Source organism: Vipera ursinii, assembly GCF_947247035.1.
Source record: "Vipera ursinii genome assembly, chromosome: 10".
In the NCBI taxonomy this organism is placed as follows: Eukaryota; Metazoa; Chordata; class Lepidosauria; order Squamata; family Viperidae; genus Vipera; species Vipera ursinii.
This window is the reverse complement of record NC_139520.1, coordinates 22,454,258-22,477,722: the sequence shown is the minus strand read 5'-3', so window position 1 is coordinate 22,477,722 and position 23,465 is coordinate 22,454,258. Positions and strand designations below refer to the sequence as shown.

General features: G+C 50.3%; 3 protein-coding genes across 6 annotated transcripts; 1 reads left to right on the top strand and 2 right to left on the bottom strand.

The window, feature by feature from the left end:
* Positions 1-127: 127 nt before the first annotated feature.
* On the bottom strand, positions 128-8,158 carry DPEP1 (dipeptidase 1; the record flags this gene model as incomplete). The annotated part of the gene is given in 11 exon segments (XM_083370403.1): positions 128-1,545; positions 1,953-2,088; positions 2,512-2,587; positions 2,683-2,767; positions 3,015-3,191; positions 3,609-3,678; positions 3,944-4,094; positions 4,887-5,019; positions 5,398-5,530; positions 7,916-8,136; positions 8,138-8,158. Coding segments are annotated over 11 exon segments (1,371 nt in total). The 3' UTR covers positions 128-1,377.
* Positions 8,159-10,604: 2,446 nt separating this feature from the next.
* On the top strand, positions 10,605-17,044 carry LOC310645029 (sulfotransferase 2B1-like). 4 transcript variants are annotated; one of them, XR_014493403.1, is made up of 7 exons: positions 10,605-10,779; positions 11,984-12,195; positions 12,459-12,585; positions 14,107-14,201; positions 15,041-15,221; positions 15,368-15,598; positions 15,852-17,044. XR_014493403.1 is itself a non-coding variant. In XM_083370419.1 (6 exons), the coding sequence occupies exons 1-6, from the start codon at positions 10,641-10,643 to the stop codon at positions 15,481-15,483; spliced, it is 870 nt and encodes a 289-aa protein (XP_083226545.1). In that variant the 5' UTR covers positions 10,605-10,640; the 3' UTR covers positions 15,484-15,666. The 4 variants fall into 4 exon arrangements, 3 of the variants coding, with proteins under 3 accessions (XP_083226545.1, XP_083226547.1, XP_083226546.1); XM_083370419.1 differs by lacking the exon at positions 15,852-17,044 and having other exon boundaries at positions 15,368-15,666; XM_083370421.1 differs by lacking the exons at positions 10,605-10,779; positions 15,852-17,044 and adding an exon at positions 10,811-11,551 and having other exon boundaries at positions 15,368-15,666.
* LOC310644939 (putative G-protein coupled receptor 21) lies at positions 15,544-20,716 on the bottom strand (the record flags this gene model as incomplete). The annotated part of the gene is made up of 3 exons (XM_083370275.1): positions 15,544-15,617; positions 18,526-18,783; positions 19,858-20,716. The coding sequence occupies 3 exons, from the start codon at positions 20,714-20,716 to the stop codon at positions 15,544-15,546; spliced, it is 1,191 nt and encodes a 396-aa protein (XP_083226401.1).
* Between the last annotated feature and the right edge of the window lie 2,749 nt (positions 20,717-23,465).

Below are 23,465 nucleotides of genomic sequence, written 5' to 3'. Positions count from 1 at the left end.
GGGAGAAGGAATGCCACTGGAGGGCTTCCTTCCCTCAAAAGGGGCCCAGCTCCATTTTGCTGGGGGGGGAGGCCCTGGGAGGGAGGAGGAGCGGCTTTGGACAGCGGTTCTGGAGGGCCTGTAACACAAGCCCCCTGAGAGAGCTGGAGGTAGCAGGGCAGGCCAGCTGAGTAGGCCAGTTTAGGAAATCGACTCCGCAGGAAGTTGGGTAAAATTACTTTTTATTGATATTAGCTGTAGTGATGGAATCTTGCCAATCGGATTGCTCGGTAATTCCTGATACCCCAGTGAATCAGGAAGGAGTCCTTTCTGGATCTGTTCTCCTTTCTCGGCAATTTCCATCAATGTAGATTTTTTTTAAAAAAGGTTTCTATCCCAATTTCTTTTTCCATGTACAACTCAAGGTGGCAAACATACCTAATATTCCTTCCTCCTCTTTTTTCCCCCAACAACAACCCTGCGTGGTGGTTTAGGCTGAGAGCGACTGGCCTAAAGTCACCCAGTTAGCTTTCGTGCCGACAGTGGGGCTAGAACTCGCCGTCTCCCTTGGTTCTGGGCCAACACCTTGATTCTCTTATTGTAATACAGGTTATAATTTAATGTAGGTAGTCCTCATTTAGCGACCACCATTGGGATCAGCAACTTATATTAAGCAAAGCAATTGCTAAGTAGGAAATGATGAGAACCTGGCTGCACATTCTTTTTCACCTCTCCCTTTGAAACTCCCCCCCCCACACACACACACAGCCTGCTCAAAACTAGTAAGACTAATCAGTTTCGCTCCTTTGTTCACCACCTAAGTACTCCACCCCAGCTAGATGATTCACAAAAGGGAATTAATGCTTGTATTTACATTCACTGCAGGGGGGAGGGGTTTACAAGGAAGTAAATGAGCACACAATGGGGAATACATTGGGTTTTTGCGTAGTGCACTCAGAGCTGCTGGTGCCACTGATTTATATTCCCCATTGTGTTTCTGCTTACTCTCTTGTCATCCCTTCTGCTGCAATCTCTGTTCTTCCCAAGGTGGGGAAAAGAACCAGGCAAACCCAAGAAGTACCTAAGTGGTACAGTGTGTTGCTTACCATCTATGTCCGGCATTAAGCACGCTCCCAGTATCTGCAGAGCAAAAAAGGCAGCTAGTAAGTACTTTGAAAAGTTCAAAGCAGGATTTTGCTTGCCTCTTATGTCCACATTAGAAAAGAGCTGTGTTTGAGGCACTAATGGTATTTTGGTAACTGGCCACAAATTAAAGGAGGTAATGAGGGAATAGTCCAAGGTTTGGGCAAAGTTTGGAATGTGATAGTAGTTGGATGTAAAACTCCTAACCCAGCAGGACCCACTCAGTCCACAAGGAAGGAGATCCGGGGGCTTCTATTAGATCAACGTTGAGAGCAATAGTAGCAAGAACACAGCAGGCAAAGCCCTTGGGTGGTGTCCTTGGTTGGAGTACCCGTGGCGCGTTCGGCATCCTCCTTCCAGTTCCTGGAAGGCAATGGGTGTGTCATCGGGGGCAATTCCTTCGCGAGCCATCTCTTCCCGCACCTAAGGAAGGAGAAGGGCTTGTTCAAATTAGTTCATTAGATTTAGATTGGGTTCTATGCCATCCTATCTTCTCCACAACAGTCCTCTCAGGTAGACTGGACTGGGGAAGAAAATGTTGGGTTCCAAAACACCCACTGAGCTTCCATGGCTGGAGGTGAAACAGATTCTAGATCTTTGTGGTCCTGATCTAACCCCATAACCCTTAAAACACACTTCCATTTAGATTTCTTGAGTCAAAATTCTCTTGGCTGGGAAGAGGTTCTCCAAAGCCAAGCAGCTCAATTAGAACAGGGAAATAAGCAGAAGGTGAAAACGAGCGACGCTGAGGAGCAGCTTTGGTCTTTGAGTTCTTCCATGCCCAAGCCTCCATCACCCACCTCCAGCTCCTCAGGTCTGAGAGGTCTCACCTGCTCCACTTCTTCTAGGACGCGCAAGAGATTGTTGGCCAGGGCATTCTTCACTTCCTCTTCTGTCCATTTCCTCCTCAACAGTTCGGCAATTAAGTCTGGGTATTTGGAGACATCCTCTAAGCCTTGAGGGACTCTGTGAGCCAAAAAAAATCAGGGAAATTGCCAGAAATTAAGGGCAGGGTCCCATGTCTCCTGTCCCCACCCTTGCTTACTCTCTTCTCAGGCCAGGACTGATCTCTATGGTGCTGCAGCACCTCCAGGAACTGGTCTGCACACACCCGCTCCTTAATCGGCCAAGTCTTGGTCAGAGTGCGAGGAATCCTAAAGACTAGGAGCGCCTTCCCTCTCAGGGTGCCTGTTCATTCAAGGTCATCACACATACATGCAATAGGGGCGTGATTCCTGCAGCCCTCCACTAAACTGCGAGTACCGTTCGTGGCAGCTCCTACAATCTTCAAGCAATGTTGTCACTCCAGTCTTGGGGCTTACGTTTGTCCCACTGCAGGCTGGGCCTATTTCAAGTCTACCCTCGCCCCCCTGTCTCTCCTGCTGATACCTGGGCACCCCATCATAGTCTCCTCCAATGCCAACAGCCTTTGGTCCAGCAATGTGCTTTATATGGTCCATGTGGTCTGCAATGAGAAGGATGAGACTTTGACCACTTTCTGTCTGCCTCAGTTCCCCTCCCCTCTTTCCTTATGTGCCATTCCTGCTCTGCTGGGTTTACCTGCTACCTGGGTCAGAGTGGCATGGCTGCTGCAGGAGATGTAATCATTGTAGAAGTTGACCATTACAAGACTGCGTGTCTCATTCTGCAAGAAAAGGAGAAGGCATCATCGAAGGGGCCACCCAGAAGCTGATGCCCAGAAACACAGCAAGAGGCTCAATTTCTCTGCCACCTCTTGACCCTGCTGCACCCACTGACGTGCCTGCCTGATGGGTGGTGGGCCGGCCCCTTTGAGGACCTGATGCGCCAAGGAAGGACGCTGAGCAAAAGCTTCCCTGATGCTGTTGGAAGCATGTGCGGCCACATTCACACACACACACAGCCCTGCTCACCACTTGGCGGAGCACGTCATCTGGTACATTCCTTCTGCTTGGGCAGGTTGCATAGGCCGAGGAATGGCTAAATATCACGGGGGCCCTGGAGATCTTTAAGGCCGCCTTCATGGTCTCCACAGAGACATGGGACAAATCCACCATCATGCCCAGGCGGTTCATCTCATGGACCACACGCTGTGGAGCAAAGAAATAGAGGATCCATTGGACTGGAGAGAAAGGAGAACTGCTGGTTCCACGCTGGCATTGTGAATGTGTGAGAAGATGAACTCGGGAGACCCTGGGCTCAAGACGAAAAGCCCCGAAAGCATTGGGGGCCTCGGGGCTGCCCCAAACTCTATCGCACATGCCCTTGTTTCCCATCAGTTGCCCCCAGCGAGGGACCTCTTTCCTATTTTGCTTCAAGCTTTGCTCATTCATGGTGGTTACTTTTGCAACCCCGTTTTCAATGGGAGCGCAGAGCTCTTGTGGACCTGCTCTGCTTCAGGCCAATGAAAAAGCCTCTTCTCCCTTTGGCAGATGAGATGCGCTGCTTGGGCAGCCGTGCATAGCCCCCTCCCCCCATTCAAATCCTTCCGCAGAGCCTTCACTGACCTTCCCAAATTCCGTCAAGCCATGGTGAACAGGCTGCCCTTCAGCTGTATCTACCAGCCAGTTATCAGCCCTGCCAAGGAAAGTGGGCAGCAGATGAAGGAGCCAAAGCTTGTGTAAGTGCCAATAGATCCTTCCTTCTCTACACCCTCCTTCCATAAAATGTCTTTAGACGGATCTTCTCTCCTCCAAAGTGGGACTCTACCATTGAAATGAATTGACCCCTGACCTTCGGCCCTCCCTATGTGAATGCTTGCAAGGCTACAAAGCAGCCACGTGCCGTCACTCTGCCCTGCTCAAGGGACCCTATTCGAAAACTTCAGGACCTCCCCGCTTACCAGGGGGTGTTGCAGCTGTGGGTGAGGGTCATGTAGCGCACGCCCAGCAGGTAGAAGGTGCGCAGGACAGCCAAGCTGCTGTCTATGGAGTGTCCGCCCTCCACGCCGATGAGGCTGGCCACGCGTTGAGTGCCCAAAGTCTCCCGGATACCTGTAAGAGAAGGGTTTCCATCCAGCTTCCAGGGCCAGGTGCTCATTGTACAGGGTGGCCAGCCGGGAACATGAGATGGCTTGAAGTCTACACCAGATTTCCACAGTTAAGGCTAACTTACCCTTCCCCAGCCTGATCCAGGCTGTTTTGCATGTTGAATAATGGAGAATTCTGGCAGAGGTAGAGTTCGTGCGTTGCACTAAACCAGCTAAGAGTTTGTTTCAACATTCATAGAATGTTGGCCTGGTTCACACATAAACTGTGGCTTGCTTAACTGTTAGCTTGTTGAATAATGGCAAGCGAGGATCAAACTAGTGGATGCTGTCCTTGTGTGAACACGGGCATGATGCTTTGTAATCCATGGGTTACAGGTCGTATTTTGTGGTTTAATCAAAGAATCATAGTTTTTTTAAATAAATGGTCCGATGCATTACATGCAAATCCACTCCAGTTTCTCCTGCCACAAGAATTTAAGATTTGGAGTGGAAAAGTTGACAAGGATGAAATTAGGCTGGTTTTGGCCCTGATTCCAGAGCAGTTGCTGATGGACACATCAGAAGCGTTCTCCTGCTTCTCCCTGGAAGCATCATATTGTGAAGGGCCAATTGCTGATTTCCATAGGCCTGAGGCTGAGCTGGAGTGTTTGGATACCACTGGAATCGTCTAGAGCAGCCCCCCTACTCACCTGTTGCCTTTCTGACTTGTTGTGTGCCTTGTGCCAAGGGACATGTGGCTGGGCCCCTCCTTGGCCAGCCAGGAAGCAGCAACCAGCGGCATCCCCTCTGCACTTACCTGCGCTGTCGGCAACACACTCGAAGGCATCTGGATATTGGTGGCACATCCGAAGGATGACGTCAATCTGCTCCAGAGTTCGCTTCACTGCATCCTTGTTTTGGGTGTCGCAGGGCACGTAGGCTGCCCAGAACTGCAAAGGAAGGCCAATATCTATTCAAGTTGCTTCGCTTATGCTTCCTGTGTGACCTTTATCAGGAGGCCACAGAGCATCAGCAGATGATCTAAGGTTGGGGTGCAAGTGGAAAGAAGTTTTTCCACAGGAAAAAGGAAGTGGGCAGGAAGCAGAGGTTCAGCCCACATAAGGTGTCTTAAAACACACATATAAATTTGAAACGCAGCCAAAAGGCTTAACAAATAAGCTGGCCTGGAAATCTTTACCTGAAAATAAACAAACTGTTAAGTTTAGCAATTTGCAAAAATCTGAATGATCAGATGTTTCAGCAGGAAAGGTACTTTCTCCTATTTTATTGTATGGAACCCTTGCAAGTGTCTCTTGCTCATCTCTTACCTGTGCTCCTACATGCCCAAGACGCAGCTTCGGTATATTGGTATGAGTGTCTTGTAGCTCGTGCAAATTGGCTGACTTTAAAGACAGCTGGTTGTTGAATTTTGTCAGCAACTGCCAAGGCAGATCGTTGTGACTACAAAAGCAAAAGATAACATCTTATCATCTTGAATAGATGCTGGGTTACCATCTGATTAAAGCAGGTTAATTGATAGAACAATTGTCCTTGGAGATCAAAGGTTGAGATGGTACCAGTTACTCTTCCTTACATCAGATTAAAGGATGGGCTAGGTGGTTGTAAATCAGTAGCTACAGTTTGTTTGCAACACTAAGACTCTTATCTTGCTTTGATCAGAGAAAGCAATTCATGGAACAACAACAAAAATCTGTTTATTAATTTTATTTGTCATAATCTCACTTGTAGAGTGACTCTGGATGGTGTACAATTAAAACACAACCACTTAAATACTATATAAAAATACAATAAACCAAGAATAAAATAAGTTAATGCTTAAAAGGCTGGGAGAAGGTGATTAAGGTGCCAACCACCTGCAGCTTTATCAATAGTTATGCTTTTTACTGTAACAGTAACTCCTGGTAGTCACAGCCAGCCACCTCGCTGGATTTGCAGAAGATCCAATCCTTTTGACAACTATATTTAACAGGCAATTAAAGGCTATTTTGTCCATTAATGACTTGCCTTCTAACTAAGCAATTCAATTATTTAGTTGCATTTAATTGAGGCAGAGCAGCCAAACCACAAACTGCATCTTTTTCCAATATCTGAAGGAAATCCCAAAGGAGCTTTTTCAGGAGGCAACTGGACTTCCTTGTTTTCCTTTAAAGGAAATAAGTTCAGTTATAATTCGAAACAAATAGTATTCAAGATCAAAGCAACTTCTCTTAAAAAAAGTAACAGAGATAGGAGCACGGCTATTATTGTTTAAAAGTTGCTTTGATCTTGAATGTTATTCTGTATCAGTGGGGGGATTCAGCCGGTTCGCACCACTTTGGCAAAACCAGTAGCTAATTTTTTGTTGCCCAGGCCAAGAATGGACTTCCGGAAGCGGCATCCACACAGAGAACCGGTTGCTCACATATTTGAATCCCACCACTGTTCTGTATTGAATTGAAACTGATCTTTCTTCCTAATTCCCAGAACCCCCCAGCCACTACTCAGCTCTAGTAGTTAACAAAAAAACAGCTGGAATCCGCTGGAAGTTCCTAAGACTGCCTCAAATGCACCCCTCTCACCCCCCCAGCTGATTCCACATTCAGGAGGAATCCCAGGCAAGGAATCAGAAGAGCTGTGTGGCTTCCTGGTGCCCAGAGAGGGACCCTCTTCTATGTTCTACTGGACGTCACGATGCTCTTCAAGGGACAGGCAAGGGGGGGCGGCTCTAAGAGCCTTTACGTTTCTTCACCTCTGTGTCTCCCGGCACCTCCAAGGCTGTGTCTGAGTGTTGTACTTCTACCTCAGTTCCAGAACCTCCAGGGAGAGGTGTCAGGTTTGGTCCACTGTGAGGGCAATCACCTGGTGGTTGATTATTCACTGAGCAAACAGCTCCTCTGTCAAGGCCAGCACAGAGGGGGTTGGGGCCTCTTCCCTTGCATTGTTCTGAATGCTTCTTCGGTTTTGAGAAGGAAAGCTTTCATGCCTTCTCCACACTTTGCTTAATGGAATACACACTTACACAACTCACCTCTTACTCTAAATAGCATGGAAACATTCCCTTCCCACAGTGCTGCCCTGGCCCTTAACTAATTTGGTTGCCTTGCTTGCCACCTCCGTTACCGTGAATCCTTTCTGAGATGTCCAAATCCAGAAAGCTGCTTCAGGAAGGTCACGCCCTGCACCGTGATTGTGGGGCTTTCCTCTCAGGTTCTGCTGCACGTGAACCTTACAAAACTATTGGCCTCATTACAGGTGACACACTTTCCTTTGCCACCCACGTACCAAAGGGTTGATCTCCGCCTCAAGTTCTCCTTCCCTGTTGGCCACTTCGAGTTCAGTTGCCATCAATTTATGCTACATTGGAAGTTTTGCTCCCAAACCCATTGCTTTATTTCCACTGAAAAACATTTGACAGTTTAGTGTTTGTTCCCTCCTTTGCAGAGACTTGAGCAACTCTTTGTCACCAGCTTTTGTTTTAGTCCCTCCTGCAAGGGCTTGTCCACCGCTCTTTCCTCCTCAGCACGTCATCATTGAGGATCTCCTAAAAGGGTTTTTTTCCCCAGGAAGCCTTGATTGAAAACTTCCTCCTAGTCTGCCCTATAGGTTTTGTTCCCTGGAGAGCAGCCCAGTCGTACTGCACGTACATTTTAAAGGCTCTCACGGATGTGGAGTGTGTCAGCCCCCTTGGAATTCGTGTGGCATTGTGCCAACAACCCAGCCGAGTGGAAAGCTGGGTGCCAGCCTAGTGCTGGCAGGAGGCCCCGGGGGTGGGGAAGACGCTCCTTGCAGCCCCCAACCCCTTCTTCCAACCAACCCACCACAGGGAAAGGGAGACTGTGATCTTACCCGTCCACCACTGGTGTGGCATTCATTATTTTGGCTGCCTCCAGCTGATGGACGTCTGCCAGGCAGACGGAGAAGGACGCAAGCACGAGGTAAGGTACCAGCAGCAGCAGCACCATCCTGGGGCAAGGGGAATCCGGACCAGCAGCAGAGATTTCCTCCAGCGTTTCCTCCAAGGGATCCTCGGAGGCAAGTGGAGTGGCAAGGATCAATTGGGGAGTGCCGTGAGGGGGATCCACCCATCATGTGGTACCTCCTGAGGGTGAGTGCAGCTTGGGAGGAGCCAGAGAAGCCTTCAGGCAGCTGAGCTCATCCTGCACTTTGAGAAGACACAGGGAGGGTCCCTCTGGGAGGGAACAGCTGCAGAGAGTCTGGGCAGCTGCAACCCTTCCTAGAACATCTGTTTCACTTCCTTTCATGGACCCCCAGCCTCTGTAACAGCAGGGAAAAGACCTGCCCGGCAGTGCAGAGCAGCCCCTCCTGGCCAAGAACTCTCTTTCTCCTCCAGCTTCAGTTGGATTCCAAGCCCCTGAGGATCCCTCCTTAGAAGTGATCCATTGGTGAACAAGGCAGCATCTGGGTGGGGACAAAGTGGGTGAGGTGGTTCTTCCGGGAGCCCCTCTTTTCAAGCTAAACATTAAAAGCAGCTGTTCATTTATGATGGAAACAGACCAGTCCTCACTGGGTCACTTTCTTCTCTGAAAGAACTTGAAAACGAAGGAGCAGCAGATCCCGGGTGAAAACCAGTCTTGTGCAGAGACTGGGCCTCTCTTCTGGAACATGATATTTGCGGTTGGGGGGGCGCATCTCTAGGTTCAGCTCTGCTTTTATCCAATCAGCCAGGGGAAAAGGACAGTCCCTTGGTTCAGGGTTGGCCACGGTGTGTGACATCACCAGATCTACAGAGCTCCCCCTGGGCATGCCAAGGTTGCCAGTCACACGTGGAGAAATTGCAGCTGTTCAAACTCAGGGAGATGCCAAGTCTGAGGTGCATTTCTTCTGAAAGCCTTGGAAGAGTGAGTCCCCCAATGCCCGAAGGAGATTCTGCCTCTTTGGCGGGTGAGCCTGCAGCAGTGGGCATGAGGGCCTCACTCAGATGAGAAGCTCACTCAGCTGAACTTCAGCCCTGCCATTCCCCAGATTTGATTCGGCAACTCAGCGAAGCTAATTGGGGTGAGAGTGAGAGCACTGAGAGGCCACGTAGTGTGGAGTTATGAGCAGGTGATCCATAATAGCCTACATGGGAAGGGGATGCTGATTCAATTCCAGGTGTAGCTGGAATCTGAGGGCGTAGAGGCAGCCATGAGGGTTCACTGATTAATTCTGCCTGTTACCGAGCAAGTTAATTAGAAGCCAACAGACAAGAGGCTTAGGAAAGAGATAAGCGGGGACCAAGTTAATTGTAAGTGCTTTCTAAGCTCCTGTTAAATTTTAGGTGAGAATGGGGCAGTATGTCCATCTAACTTTGACTAATGACCTAATAGGTTACAACTTTGTTTGCTTTTAATTTTATTCCCATGCAAAAACCCACCCTGAGGGGATGTGCTTTATGAAAACTGCTTAAAAGGACCTCACCTTGAGAGGAAGGAGGCCTGGGCTTACTTTAGGACATTTTTTTTCCTGCCTCCCCACTTTATTTGTGCAGCTGGGAAAGCTGGGAAAGCTCTGGAGAGACGGGGGGGGGGGGGGGGGGAGGGGGGGCACCAAGCACTGAAGTTGAACATATGGCTGCATAAATGTGTGCCTTGCTGTTGAGGACTAATCAACAGTGAGGGCTAATCTGGGCATTAAGAAGACACAGATTTGCCTTTGGGGGTGTGCAGAGTTCCTGAAGGGCTGGCTTCAATATTAGAATAAAAGACAACAATATTACATTCTCCTCATCTGCTGTGCTTTTTAAGTTACCTTGCACATAGTCAGACATGTTCAACGAATCCCTCTCTCTTTATATGTTCCTAACAACTTCTTAAACAGGTCAACTACCGTAACAAACCAATCAAGGTTTTTCCTTTCTTGCATCAAGAGCAAAGCTGCTCAGAAAACCAAGAGAACCAGATACCAGCAACCCACAGGAAGCTTCCCCCCCCCACACACATTGCACCATTGTGTTGTGTTTTTTTCCTCCCCCTTTGTGCAACTCTCTTTTTTCTTTCTGGCCCAGTTTCTCTGCTCATAAGCCAATAGTGCTGGGCACACTTCAAATGATTTATTTTTAAAATTAAGGTTATTTGCTACTTGTATGCATATTCAGAAAAACAGACCAGATGTGCATAGTTGCTTTGTCAAATTGCTGGCATCTCCGTGAATAGTCTGTTCTTTGTCCTACCATTTAGATTTTGTTTTTTAAAAAAGGATTTGAAATAAAACAATCAGCCCTGAAAACAGGAGGACAACATATTGCAAAACATCCAGTTTGGCTGAACGGTCAAGAACAGTTGGAAAGACCCAACCAGAGTTACCATACGAAACTATTGATTAACTTATTCTGATTTTATTTCCATTACTACGGAAGAATCTGTGCTGTTTCAGAGACGAAGAAGGCTGCCCTGTTGGATCAGCCTGCAGCTGTTGCTCATAATAATCCGCCTTCAGAAATGAGGGTTTTGGCCCATGTGTGTTTAGGTTTGGGGAGGAGACCTCCCTCCCACCGCTGGGCTGAGCAGGCAGGGAGGACGGCCCTTTGGCTGCAGGAGAGCAGAGAGGCCTCCCGGCTGCTGCCAGCGCTGCGATGGCTCGCCTGGATGTGACTGAGGTCTTTGCCAACATACGCCTGCCGGGACACCTCCACACCCAGAGCTCTCTCCGCTTTGCCAGCAACTTTGAGTTCCAGCACTCAGATGTCCTCCTCGCCACTTACCCCAAATCAGGTAAAGAATGTGGTGGGCCCGTGCTAGGAGAGGAGGACAACCTGTCCAGCAGGAAAGTTCATTTTTTTGCCAGCCAAACTCTCTGCAAAGCCAAATCTGGTTGTGAGATTAGGTAGCTAAGTGTGTTTACTCAGAGTACAAAAGGGAGCCTCTTCTAAAGATATTTGAAGCCTTTTGAAGCTGGCTGGACGGCTCCTTCTGCTCCAGGCCTCTTCAGGTGGGCTCTTATCCCCCCCCCCTATGTCTGAAGAGCCCTTTTCTCTTGGGAGGGGCATGGAATGTCTCATTCATTGAAAAAACTGCTTCCCTCCTCTCCCCCTCTCTGCAGAAGCCGTTGTCTTTGTTGTTGCTCCGAGGAGGAAACACAAACCTCTCTTAAAATAACTGAAAGGCTGCAGCTGAGACAAAGCACCTTTAAACCAAGGCATTCTAGTTACAATGGTTTTTCTTTCATGAGTTTTATTAGAAACTTTTGACAAAGTAATAACCAGAGAAGAAAATAAAGAAAAATAATAAACAGGGGAAAAAGAAAATAGAAAAAGAAAGATGACAGAGAAGAAATTTCCAGTCTTGTTGACAGGCGGCTCTTCCGTCAGCAAAGGGTGCATCAGGGGTTTGCCGTCACGAATCAGTCTTGATCTTTCTCTAATCAAGCAAGTTAATTTTGCTATCTCTGCTAGTTCTGCATCTTTTCGTGGTTGCATAAATTTGCTTTCTTCCAGTCCTTGAGCCAGGGGACAAATATGCTGGCACAACTGGTTCTGCCCAAGAGGTGAGCTCTAATCTGCATGCATTTCTATCAATTGTTTATGTTTAATGGACTATCAATAAATCAGACAATTAAATGTGTGCTTTCCTGCAGGTAGCTGAAAGGTTGGTAGAGCTGCCAGGGAAAAGAATCTCTCCCCCCCCCCAATTGCTTTGCTTATGGCAGAGTGGGCTTGGGGGAAATGTTGGGGTGCACCCTCGCCCCAGTGACAGGTCCACCAGGGTGGAGATGCTCAGTCACCTGTCCATTGAACACCAAGAGCTCATTTCTGCTCCCGTTCTCTGAATGAGTGGATGCAGGTGCCCCACCACTTTCTTTTCTGAGCAAATGGTCTTTTTCCCCAAGGAGAACCTCTATGATACGTTCTTGCAGTCAAAAAGCCTACAGTTCCACAGGTCATCCTGACCACGCCAATCCTCTCCTCCTGCCCTCCAGGCACCACGTGGATGCAAGAAATCTTGACCTTGATCTACAGCAATGGCAACCTCGAGCCCGTAAAGACTCTCCCCAACTGGGCTCGGGCTCCCTGGTTGGAGCATGTCTATTTCCAAGAGCACCTTCAGCACGTTGGGTCTTCTCCACGCCTCCTCACCACCCACCTGCCCCGGTCGGTGCTAGCGCCTGCCATGAAGAAAGCTAAGCCCAAGGTGCGTCTCCATGGCTTCATTTCAGAGCCAGCATTCACTAGGATGATGGCAAAACCTTCAGATGAAGCTATCCTGCCCCCCCCCCCGAGAGATTTCAGAGGGACGTAATGTGGCATATTCATGTTGTGAGTGCAGCCATGATGTCTCCTGTGAATCTATTCAAGGAAACTGCAGCGAGACCCAAGGTTGGGATGGCAGTTGGTCAAAACAGGAAGTCCTAAGGGGGTGTGTGTGATCAGCTTGTCCATTCTTTGCTGCTGCAGGTGATCTATGTGGTCAGGAATCCAAAAGATGTTGCTGTGTCCTACTACCATTTTCATAGAATGGCCAAGTTCTTCCCTGATCCAACCTCCTTTGAAGACTTCCTTCACGATTTCATGGCTGGTACCGGTATGTGGGAGAGCTCACAGCATCTTCCGTTTGTTTTTCCCCAACATGCCCCCTAAGAGCACAGCCATTCGGTTCAGTGCCATCATGATTTATATTTTTAAGTAAATATATATGTCTGCTTGCCAACACGGGGTGGTTTATATCATTATGCCTAAAAAGCAGTTGCAAAGTTCAGCTGAGGAAGTGGTAGAACTGGGTGGTTGTTTAAGCCGCTGGTCTCCAGTTTCACTGCAAGCTCCATTGTGGGCATTCGGCGCTCTGTATAGTTCTCGTAGTCTGCTTTCATTTTGTACTGTAACTGCAAATTTGGGGGCTGTTGAGGTTGTGCATTTGTTTCAACAAGTTAAGGTTGATGTTTTAGCCTAAAGCACGGGTCTCCAAACTTGGCAACTCTAAGACTGGTGGACTTCAACTCCCAGAATTCCTCAGCCAGCATAGCTGGCAGTTGAAGTCCACCAGTTTTAGAGCCGCCCAGTTTGGCGACCACTGGCTTAAAGCACTGCAGCTGCTTTGGTCATGGCTGTTTTCAATTAGTCCCAGAGGAGACAGAAGTTCCCGAAGGCGGCTGGGAGCCTCCCCAAGTCCGATGGTCTCCAAATGTGGTAGAGAATGGCTCTGCTCGTGCGGCTGGGAATTCTGGGGACTGCAGTTCGGTGCATTCAGAGGGCATTAGGTGGGTGACGGTTTTGCCAAGCAGTCTGGAGATGGTGAATGTGTTCCATTGTATCAGGATGCATCGACGTGTTTGCTTTCATCCTTAAGTGGATGGATTTTCCTTAAAATAATTGAGAGGGTCCCTTTTCCATTCTTCAGCAGTTTTACAAAGTAACTGTTGTCACGCATAGCTGAACTAAAAACATTTCTGCTCTTGAATGCACACCAAGGCTTTCTAGGAGGCAAAATATATTTCTCCTGAGGAATTCCTGTGTCAGACTCCACCCTTTAGGGTAGTGGAGGAGTTCCCAGAAGATGCTTCAAGGGCTGCTGGGCTCATCTCCCCTTCCATCCCATCTCAGCCTTAATTCCAGCACAGTTTAACAGCTAGCCAAGACCCAGGGCAGGGATCTGGTGATCAGACTGAAGACCGAGCTGGCCGGTGAAGGAGGAACTGCTCTTGAAAGCACACCGTGGTAGTGATGGCACTTTTCTAGGGGGGAGAAGGGGCAATTCCTCCATATGGGGACTTCTTGCCTAGCAGGGCAGACATCAAAACACACCTGGGGGGGCCGGTAGGGTCAGGGAGTGGCTGGTAGACTCTGCCGAGGGTCCTTCTCCCACCCACCCAGCCAGTCTGTCGAGTCCTGCCTGCTTTCAGCCTCAGGCTGGGAGAGAGACTGGCTCAAAGCAGAGGCTCTTTGGAACATTTTGTGACTAATTTTCTTCAGATGAATCATAAGCGAAATTTAAGGGACAGCCAGGAGGCTGAGATGCCAGCAAAGGATGTGGCTCCTCGTTAGTTGCCAGGAGGCAAAGTGGCTTCTTTCCCTCTCTGACCTTGGTCTTCTCCCTGCTTTGAGACAGTGCACTATGGTTCCTGGTTTGAGCATGTGAAAGGCTGGCTCAGCGGCCAAGAAGAGCTGGGCCTGTTCTGCATCACCTACGAGGAGCTCCATCAAGTGAGTTTGCCCACAGACGGCACCAGCCGTGGCAGGGAAGGAGGCCAGCTTACTTCGAAATGGTGGTTTCAAATGCCCGTCTTGTTGACAGGAAGAGGGTTGTGTGAATGGGAACGAAGGTGGAGAGCCAGGTCCAGGCTGGGTTGTGAGGATGGAGAGTCAAGTGCTGAAGGAAGGACCCCCCTCCCCAGACTTCTCTCCCCTTCCATCCCTCCAGGACAGCTCCAGGCATGGTGGGGGGGGAGGACAGAAAAGAGAGAGAGATCTGGAAACAGGCTGGGAAACGGAGACGTGAGCTAAACAGGTCTCCTCTGGGCTTAGCCTTGCATGGAGAGGGAAAGCAAATGGCTCAAGGTTCAGATAGGCGATTTTTTTGAGGGGGTGAGGGGTTTGGAAGCTAAGATCCATATGCAGGTAGATACTTTTTACCTTTTCTGATATGCAAGCAGCAAAGTGCAAGATTGGCCCTTGCAATGCTCCTAGATGCCCAGTTCCTAGCTAGCCCGATCAGCTGTGAATATCATGAGAATTTCTGGCTGATATCCAGAAGGTCACATTTTGTTCTTTGAGGCTCTAAAATGGCGACAGAATATCCTCTCCCGACGTGGTAGAACACAATTCCCATCATTCCCAGCTCACGGCTCCTTTTCTGCCACAGGGATCAGCAGTGGATCTCTTGCCTTAGGCCAGGGCAGGCAGGTGACCCCTTCTTGGAGTTGAATCAGGAGTCAAAGGATGGGCTCCCTTCAGGTTGGGTCCCACGGCTCCTCCTCTGTAGGACCTGCTTTTTTCATCACTTCTCCTCCCCCTCCCCCTCCCCCCTCCCCCTCTCCTCCTAGGACCTTAAACACTGTGTGGCACAGCTGAGCGCCTTCCTGGACCACCCAGTTGAGCCAGATCAGGTTGACTGCATACTGGAGCACTGCAGCTTTGCTGTCATGAAAGAAAACATCATGGTGAATGGCAAACTGGTTCCTCCTGAGATCATGGATCTTCAGAAAAGCCAGTTCATGAGGAAAGGTCAGCAGAGGCCACATGGGTGGGGAGGCTGGTGAGAGCTGTCGCAGTGCTGCCCTTCCCAGGTTCACCTCGTCCTTTCGCTTCCTTTGCTGGATGAGCACCGTCTCTGCTGTGGATTCAGCAAGATCTTCCTTCTGCCCTTCTAGGTATTGTTGGTGACTGGAGGAACCACTTCTCCGCCAAGCAGAGCGCTCTCTTCAATGAGAAATACCAGGAGGAAATGGGAGGCCACCCCTGGCCCCTCCAGTGGGACATGCTCTGACAGCAGCTGCTCCAAGACCTGGGCTGGCCTTTGCAAGTGGCCACCTAGGACCAGCTTGTCTCAGGAAGGCAGCTCAAGAGTGGGACTATCTTCCACTGGGAAGTCGCCCAGCAAGGTGTCATACCAGTCTGGGGCTGTGAGAGAGAATTCTTACACAGTCATTAAAAGCGGCATGATAGCAAATTGGATGACTACAAAACAGATGGAAACAAGCCAGTCACTCAAAGGAGGGGACCAAATAATTTCTTTTTATAAGAAGGGTGGACAGAGGGCTAAATGCAAGGGGGTTTTTATGTTTACAGTTAAGGGCTTGTTAGAGTCACACCAGTTGCTGGCAATCTTCTTCCTTTATTCTGACTTATTTGCAGTGTCCCCAGGGTTCACACCCCTGCTTGGAGAGGCTTCCTCTCCTCCCGTCCTGACAAGCAGAGGGTGCTCAGGAGGACTTTTGGTGGAATCTGAAAGGGCTTTCAGTGATCTGGTGAGAGCACAGCTGCACAGACATTCTCCGGCACCTGCCTTTCCAGCTGCACCTCTGCCCTTTCCTCTTCTGCAGATGAACTGGCCGAAGTGTAGCGTAAGAAAGAGCCATTGTCCCCAGTAAACAGCAGGACATTGTCCAGCGTGAGAAGAACAGGCAAAGCTGCAATTCTGTAGCACAATCATCATGGAGATGCCAAGGATGCTAACAGGAGACACTCAAGTCAAGTCCTGGCCTCTGGACCGTCCTCCAGATGTGCTGAAGAGCGGATTCCCTCTCTCCTGTCCTCCGGCTGGTGGGAACTCCAGTTGAATGTGTTTGCAAGAGAGCATCAGGCTGCGGAGAGGACATCCTGCAAACCTCATGGCCATCAGGGTTGAACCTTGGGACTCCTGCACATGGGCGGAAAGTAACTTTTCTTGTCCAGCACTGCGGATAAGTCAGATGTGTGGAAGAGAGCAAGGTTTCATCTCTTTGATTAGTAAGAAATATTGCTGAATTATTGCGGTGAGAGTATTTCCTCCCCTTCTGTCCGTCAGGATATTGCCCTGGCTGAGGAACAAAATCCTCAGTGGCAACTTCCTCCAGGTAACTCAACCTGTTGGTTAATAGCACCCCTTCTGCCCCCTCCCCAGGGTTTCCATCATCCAAGGAACCCACTGCAAGAGGAAAAATATTAAATCCAAAACACCTTTATTTTATTTAATACATGTAAATGTCATCTTTAATATGTTTTATCCAAGAAACTACAGTAAATAATTTGATAAAGGGAAGACAAAAAGGGTGTTCACAAAATATTTCAAACCACAGTCTTTAAAAAAAAAATAGCAAAAAAAGCAGTAGCAGCAGAGTTGGATGATGATAAAATATATTTCTCAGAAATTCTTCACATAATCATAAAGGCTGGGAAAGACGCCCAAAGGGAAGATGGGATGGGTGGGGGAGAGACAAACTGCACAGAATAAAAAATACAAGGTTCATACGTGCCAGCCTGAAACCGTCGCTTCTCCATGGAAACCCTGCTGAAATCTCGGCCCAACCTTTTCACCCCAGGGTCCCGTATTATGTCGGGCGGATCCCTCCCTCCCTCCCTCCCGCCCTGCCTAGCAAGAGGGAGACGCCAGCGGGGGAGGGGGGCAGTGGCACCCCAAGCCAAGGGAAGCTGCTGCTTTGGTGATTGCTGACTGACGAATTCATTCTCAGGGCAGAATTCCTGGTCTAACCCGAGTGGCCCTGACTGCATTTCCAAGGCGTTTGCAGAGCAAGGCCCACAATTCAAGACAATCAAAGCTGCCTCTATTGTGGTGCCCATCAAAATGGGCGGAGCTTCAGTCACTCTGCCACGCCCACCATCTTGACTTTTCTGACCATGCCCCGAGGACGCTCATGCTGCATTTTATTGCATCCCAGCATGCAAAATGAACCATTACTCTTAAATTGGGGGCAGGAAAAACAAAGACTAGACTTTGATCTGTCCCAACCAGTTCTCTTGCTCTCAGCCTGAGTCATTAAAAGCTTATTGTATAAAAATGAAGGAAAGCGAAGAAGGAGGGGCAGGGAAAGAGGGAAGAGGCTGAGGCGAAGGAAGGGCTAGGAAAGTGGGACGGGGTGGGAAAGCTGCCGGTCCACCAGGCAGCCAGTGATTGGCCACAAACTGAAGAGGCTCAAGGCCTCGTGACCTGTTCCAGCTGATTTCCCAAGATATGAGGAGGACCCAGTGATGGAGGATTCCTAAAATGCCACCTAGGAGGTCAAATCACGTTCGTAACTTCTTTTTTCTTTGAGGAAACTGATTAGTGTAACATAATGTTGACCAGCAAAAGACACAGAAGCCTGTTTCTACCGTAGATGCCCGACAGAGGAAGCCTGTTTTTCCTCCCCGCCCCCCAGTTGATGGACCTGTCAGTTCAGCTGTTGCGGCTGAGAACATGGATCCAGCTAAAACCTTCTCTTAAATCTCTAGTGAACAGCCAAGTCCAGCCACTAAAACAAGGGAATTAAAAGCGAGTGAGGTTGTCTTACAAATCATGGCCCTGGTTTCCTTTTCATGGGATTGCCAAACAAATGGGTCATTCAAGGGAAGGCAGAGGGTAAAAGGCAGGATGTGAGAACTGCTGACCCCAGAGCTCTATTCTGATGCTCCAAGATCATCCCCAGAGGTTGGTTTCTCACATTCCCCACCTGAGGAGGCCTGGTAAAGAAACCACCTTCTTCAGGCAGATGCTTCTCCATCACCCATCACTGAACTAAGTCCTAGGATGGTCCTGGAGAAGCCTGCCTGGAAAGTTAGGCCAGCCGGGGCGGGAGCCGCAATATTCCCGCCCCAGCTGACCAAGCGGTCACCTTTTCAGTCCAGCTGACTTAATAGATCCATTTCCTGAATTATCTTCAAGGGTCTGACATCTTCCAGGTGACAAATATTCTTCCGTTGCTCAGAGGCAGCGGACGGGAGGCTCCTTCCAGAGCTACGAACCCCCACAGTGGAGGAAGACCAGATTGGATTCCTGCAGGCGACTAGCCATGCCAGGGAAGAGGGAGGCCACTGCTGGAATGAGACCCACCAAGGAAGCCGTCTGGGGAAAGGCTGGGGGGCTCACAATCCATCCTCACATTAGCTGAGACACTGGGGAGGTGCTGCGGCCGCAGGTCCTGCTCAGTTAGACAGCAGGGCAAACAGAGCTTTTGTCCAACCTTCTGGACTTTGTGCCGGAAGTTCCTGTTGACCCAGAAGTAGACAAAGCAGTTGAGGAAGCCACTGCCAATGGGGAGCCACAAAGCAACAAATTCCAGCCAGCCGGGGACTCTTTCCTGGGTGATTGCTGGGAAGAGAGAGAGAGAGAAAGAGGGAGAGAGAGAGAGATGGGTGTGAGTAAGTTTCTGCAGGGTGTCTGTATTTTATCCGGGTATCTTGGCTCCTTCATCCCACCTTAGTGAGTCCCAGGCTTCATCATTTATATATCAGGCCGATTCCTTCCAGGTACTGTACAACAACCAGAATTCTCAGGAAATGTTTCAGGATTATGGGACTCATAGCAAACCTCAAGGATGGCTCGCCCATGGGGAGCAGCATGTTTAAACAAAATAGATTTCTTTCAAAAAATTACGAGCTCATGAATCAAAGAATTGGAAGCTGAATGCAGCCTCTTGCCTCCTCTTTGGAAGACAATCTCCACCCTCCCTTATCCTCCGAGCTCCCTCAGAGGGCAGAAGGCGGCATCTCCACTCCGAGGACTGACTCAGCCACTCCCAGCCTTGCATCTAAAGCCTTGCAATTGGCATACGCAAATTGTGCATCAGACTTTGGCCAGCTGTTGTTTCCAAAGGCGCAACCACCTTTGTGCAGGGAGAGATCATCGGAACTGCAGAGGGACAAGTATCTGGCGGGCAATGCCCTGGGGAGGCTGATTACAACATAATTGCACATCACAACTGTCAATCTCTTTTGGGGTATTGAGAGCCAATCCCAGAGGGCTCCCCCCCACCCAGTTGCCTGCCGTCCACTGCCCCACCCCATATTACAGGCTTTTCTTGACCACAAAAGGGGTGATTAATGCAACTGCCTGGGCTTATCCTATATAAGCTAGAGAGTGATGGATTTTAGAGTTTATAGTTGTTAGTATATGATTGTTTATGATTGCTTTTTATATATATACCTTGTATTTAGCTCTGGGAAGTGGGGGGGGAGGGGGGGAGGGGGGGAGGTGGGGGGGAGGAGGGAGGGGGAAGGGGGGATTTTTAAAGGAAAATTGTATTTTAAAACTTTTCAATAAAAAAAATGCAACTGCCTGGGTGAAAAGAAGCCCTCTTGGGTGGCATAAAGGCCTCTGCACCTTGGCCAGGGGGGGGGGGGGAGGGAGGCTTGCTGTGCCACCCACTTGCTCTGGGGCACTTACAGTTGTACACGAGGGTGCCAATGCAAGGGGCCCAGCAGACAAAGAAGGCAAACACAACTGGGAGCAACACTCGGGCAGCAGCATCCAGCTGGAGCATCCGAGGCCTCTTGGACCGCCCTGCCTTCCCCAGCAAGCCCGGGTCCTTTCCACGCAGGCGCTGCGAGCGGGCCACCAGCCAGAGGCGCACGTTCGTGAAGGCGATGGTGGCAGCAGCCGGGCAGAAGATGGTGCCGGCGATCCAGAGGGAGTAGAGCGGGTTGGAGCCGTAGTCCGGCTCGCACAGCAGGGCGGCAGCAGAAAAGCGGACCTGGAGCACAGCCACGGGGGAGGGGATGGCCAGCGGCACCAGGAGGAGGGCAGGCAGGAGCCAGGCAGCCAAGATGAGCAAAAGCACCCGTCTGGGGCTCAGGAGGCGGCCGTAGTGGAGAGGGAAGAAGACGGCCATGTAGCGCTCCAGGGAGACCCCGGCCAGGGAGTAGAGGGAGGCCCCGAAGAGGCTGGAGTTGATGAAGGCCACCGCCCGGCAGGAGGCAGCCTCTTCTCCCGCAGCATCCTGGGTGGCCGCTGGCCCCAGCGTCAGGCTCCGGTATAGGTTGAGGGGCACCACCAGCACAGCCAGGGCAGCATCCGAGGCAGCCAGTGAGAGCAGCATGAAGCGGCTGCTGTGGCTCCAGCCGGACACCGTGGAGGCCAGCACCGCAATAGCCAGCCCATTGCCCCCCATGACCAGGAGCCCCAGGAGCCCCAGGAGGGTCACTTTCACCAGCCAGGTCTGGCAATATGGTGGCCGGCCACAAGGGTCAAGCAGGCATGGGGAGTGCAGCCAGGCTGCCTTGGTCTTGTCCTGGGGGTCCTGCATCGTTGTCAGCCCTGTCCCCTTGCCGATATGGGAGCCTCCCTCCCCTCTCAGGATGGGCCCCCCTCCCCTGCCTTTGTCCCTTCCCTGTGCACCCCGAAACCTCTCCGGGCCAGGGCCTGGCAGCCGGGGCCCTTCGGCCAAAGGAGTCGTGGCCTCTGCCCAGGTCTCCTCTCGGAGAGTAAAAGCCAGGAGCAGCAGCAAGATGGCGCCCAAGGGGCTGCCCGAGGCCATGATGAGGGCCCTGTTGCAGCTGCACAGGCCGGCTGTCCAGGGAAAAGTTCTGGCCTCTGGGAAGCAGTGCCTTATATGGCCTGGCTTCCGTGATTCCTCAGGCTGCTCCTCGGCCAACCAGCTCCCGGAAGGAGAGGGAAACCAAGCACCTCACCTGAGCTCCATTCCCAGCCTTGACTCTTTAACACCTCCAGGTGAGCAGCCCAGCATGTTGTTCCCAGGTGTGTTGGCGCTGCTGACAGTGGGTTAAGGGTATTGTAGTCCAACAGCCTTGAAGGACTGGGGAGAGGAGGAGCAGATGTTTTCCTGGAGTTTCACCAGTGATGAGAAAACCCAGAGTTTTGGGCTCTTATTAGGACAGATATGTGAACATTTGACTTACCTCTCCAAATGCATATAGGACCACTTTCTAGGCTACACTACCCACTGCCTTTTCCCATTAAAGTTTCCCTTTTTGCTGTGTTTTTAATGCTCATTTGCCAGGAGTATTGGCAGAATTAGAGCCTCTGTTTTTAAAACTTCCTAATGGTCACAAAAGTTCAGGCAGAGATGATGCTACTACTGCACCCAACGTTTGAAAGTTGGGCCAATTCTTTGTCTCTGGAAATGACACCTGCACACGGAATATTCTGCTGCTGCAGAGCAATTTGCAAATCTTTTTCCGACTGCCTCCCTCCCACCTTGGGCAGTTGCAAGGATGGCCAGATGAAGGCTCCTTTGCCACCTCGCCAGCTGCCACACGGGGGCAGCAGAGTCCCATTTAGGGGACCTTGTAGTTGGGTGGTGCACAGTAAAATGTTGTAGTGCAAATGGGGGCTGTCTCCCCCTGCCCGTCTTCTGGGGGAATTTCTGGGCAGTTGAAGGGCGGGGGGTTGTCAGCAAATATACTGTACATAGTTTCATTCCTGTGACTGAATTAAACATGTGCATGTTACATAGGAGAAGAAGAGGCTCAGGGCCTCTCTGTTTGGGGGACAGGTGGGGGGTTCAGTTCAGCCCCATCTCAGTCAATTTGGGCTTGCAGAAGGGCTCCCTCACTCATGCTGTCCCTGGGGGCGTGGCATGGGGCAGGGGGATCTCAGGTAGGGATGTGGGGCCAAAGGAGGAGGAGTGGCTCCATAAAAAGGCTCCGCCCTCAGGCCAACAACCGTCCCCAACTGAGGAGAGATGTTCATGCACGCAGAGGCTGCATTTTCTGCATATCAGCTCTGGAACTGCATCCGAGTCTGGTGCGGATCTCTTTGTCTACGTATCCAATCATCTCTGTCTCTCTCTCTCTGTCTTTACTTGTACAAGGCCTTAATCCCAAAGTGATTTTACAATAGGATTAATAACAACGAAACAGTACATGGCACGCATTGCAGAGGGTGACTAACACAAACATCTTCTCCAGCAAATGCCAACAAGGAGATGCGCACAACACCTGACCCAGCCTGACAAAAAGGCAGATCTCTGTGGCTGTATAGAAGTCCAACAGGTCAAGACTATGCAGGTCTTGGAGGAATGAATTCTACAGCCACCGAGGCAGCAGGTCCCCAAGGTCCCCAAGATGATTGCATTTCACAGCTGGAACCGGGAGTGTACCAACTTATCCAAATCTTCTAGTCAGCCAGGTCCTGAGTCCTGAAGGGCTTTATAGATGACAACCAACAGTGAACTGCACCTGGCAGAGCAAAGGTGTTATTGAGGCACCCTGAGCAGCTGAGTTGAGGTTCGGGGCTCCTGCTGTCTCCATCTTTGGAACAAGCCCAAAAGTGCGAAGGAATCCTCCAGGGGAAAGTAGCTCACATCTGGGACACGGGGAACCATCTGCTGCTATAGCAGCTTCAGCAGTGTGTTGCTAGCCACCAGCTTGGTTGGCTTCAAAAAGGACTTGGATCAATTCATGGAAGTGCTGAGGATCAGCAGCTATTAGCCTGCACAGGATGGACCCCTCTGAAGGCCATCTTCTGGGACACCAGAAAGCTTCCTTGGGCAGATGTTGGCCACTGTGAGAGCAGAGCAGATGGGCCAGGGGTCTGATCCAGCAGGGCGCAGCTTATGTTCTTGTTGAAAAACTTTCATCTGATTGGAAAGCACCAAAGACCCACAGTCAGGTTTTTGACCGGTCTAAAGCAAATGACGTTCTCTCTCCATGCCAATGGCACAAGCGTTTACAGACATATGAATCCCTTGTGATTTGTAAAAGACCCACACCAGGTCCTCCCAGGGCAGGAAGGTGAGAAGCAGTGCCTGGGCAGGGGGCACCAAAAGGGAGTCCAGCACACAAATTCTGCCAGCTGCAGTAAAAACACACACACATACACATCCTTCTTCCATTGGTGATATCATCGCAAGTCTTTACTGACCTGGCCCAGCCCAGCCTGTTCAGTTTTGGAAGATGGACACAGGTGCCTCTGTGTTTTGCACACACCAGAAGGAAGATTGGACAGACAGCGTTCATACAATAGGAAAGCATGGTGATTGAAGGGTTTCCAGAATCTTGGGAGTGGGGAGTTGGGGGACTGCTGGACAGGCA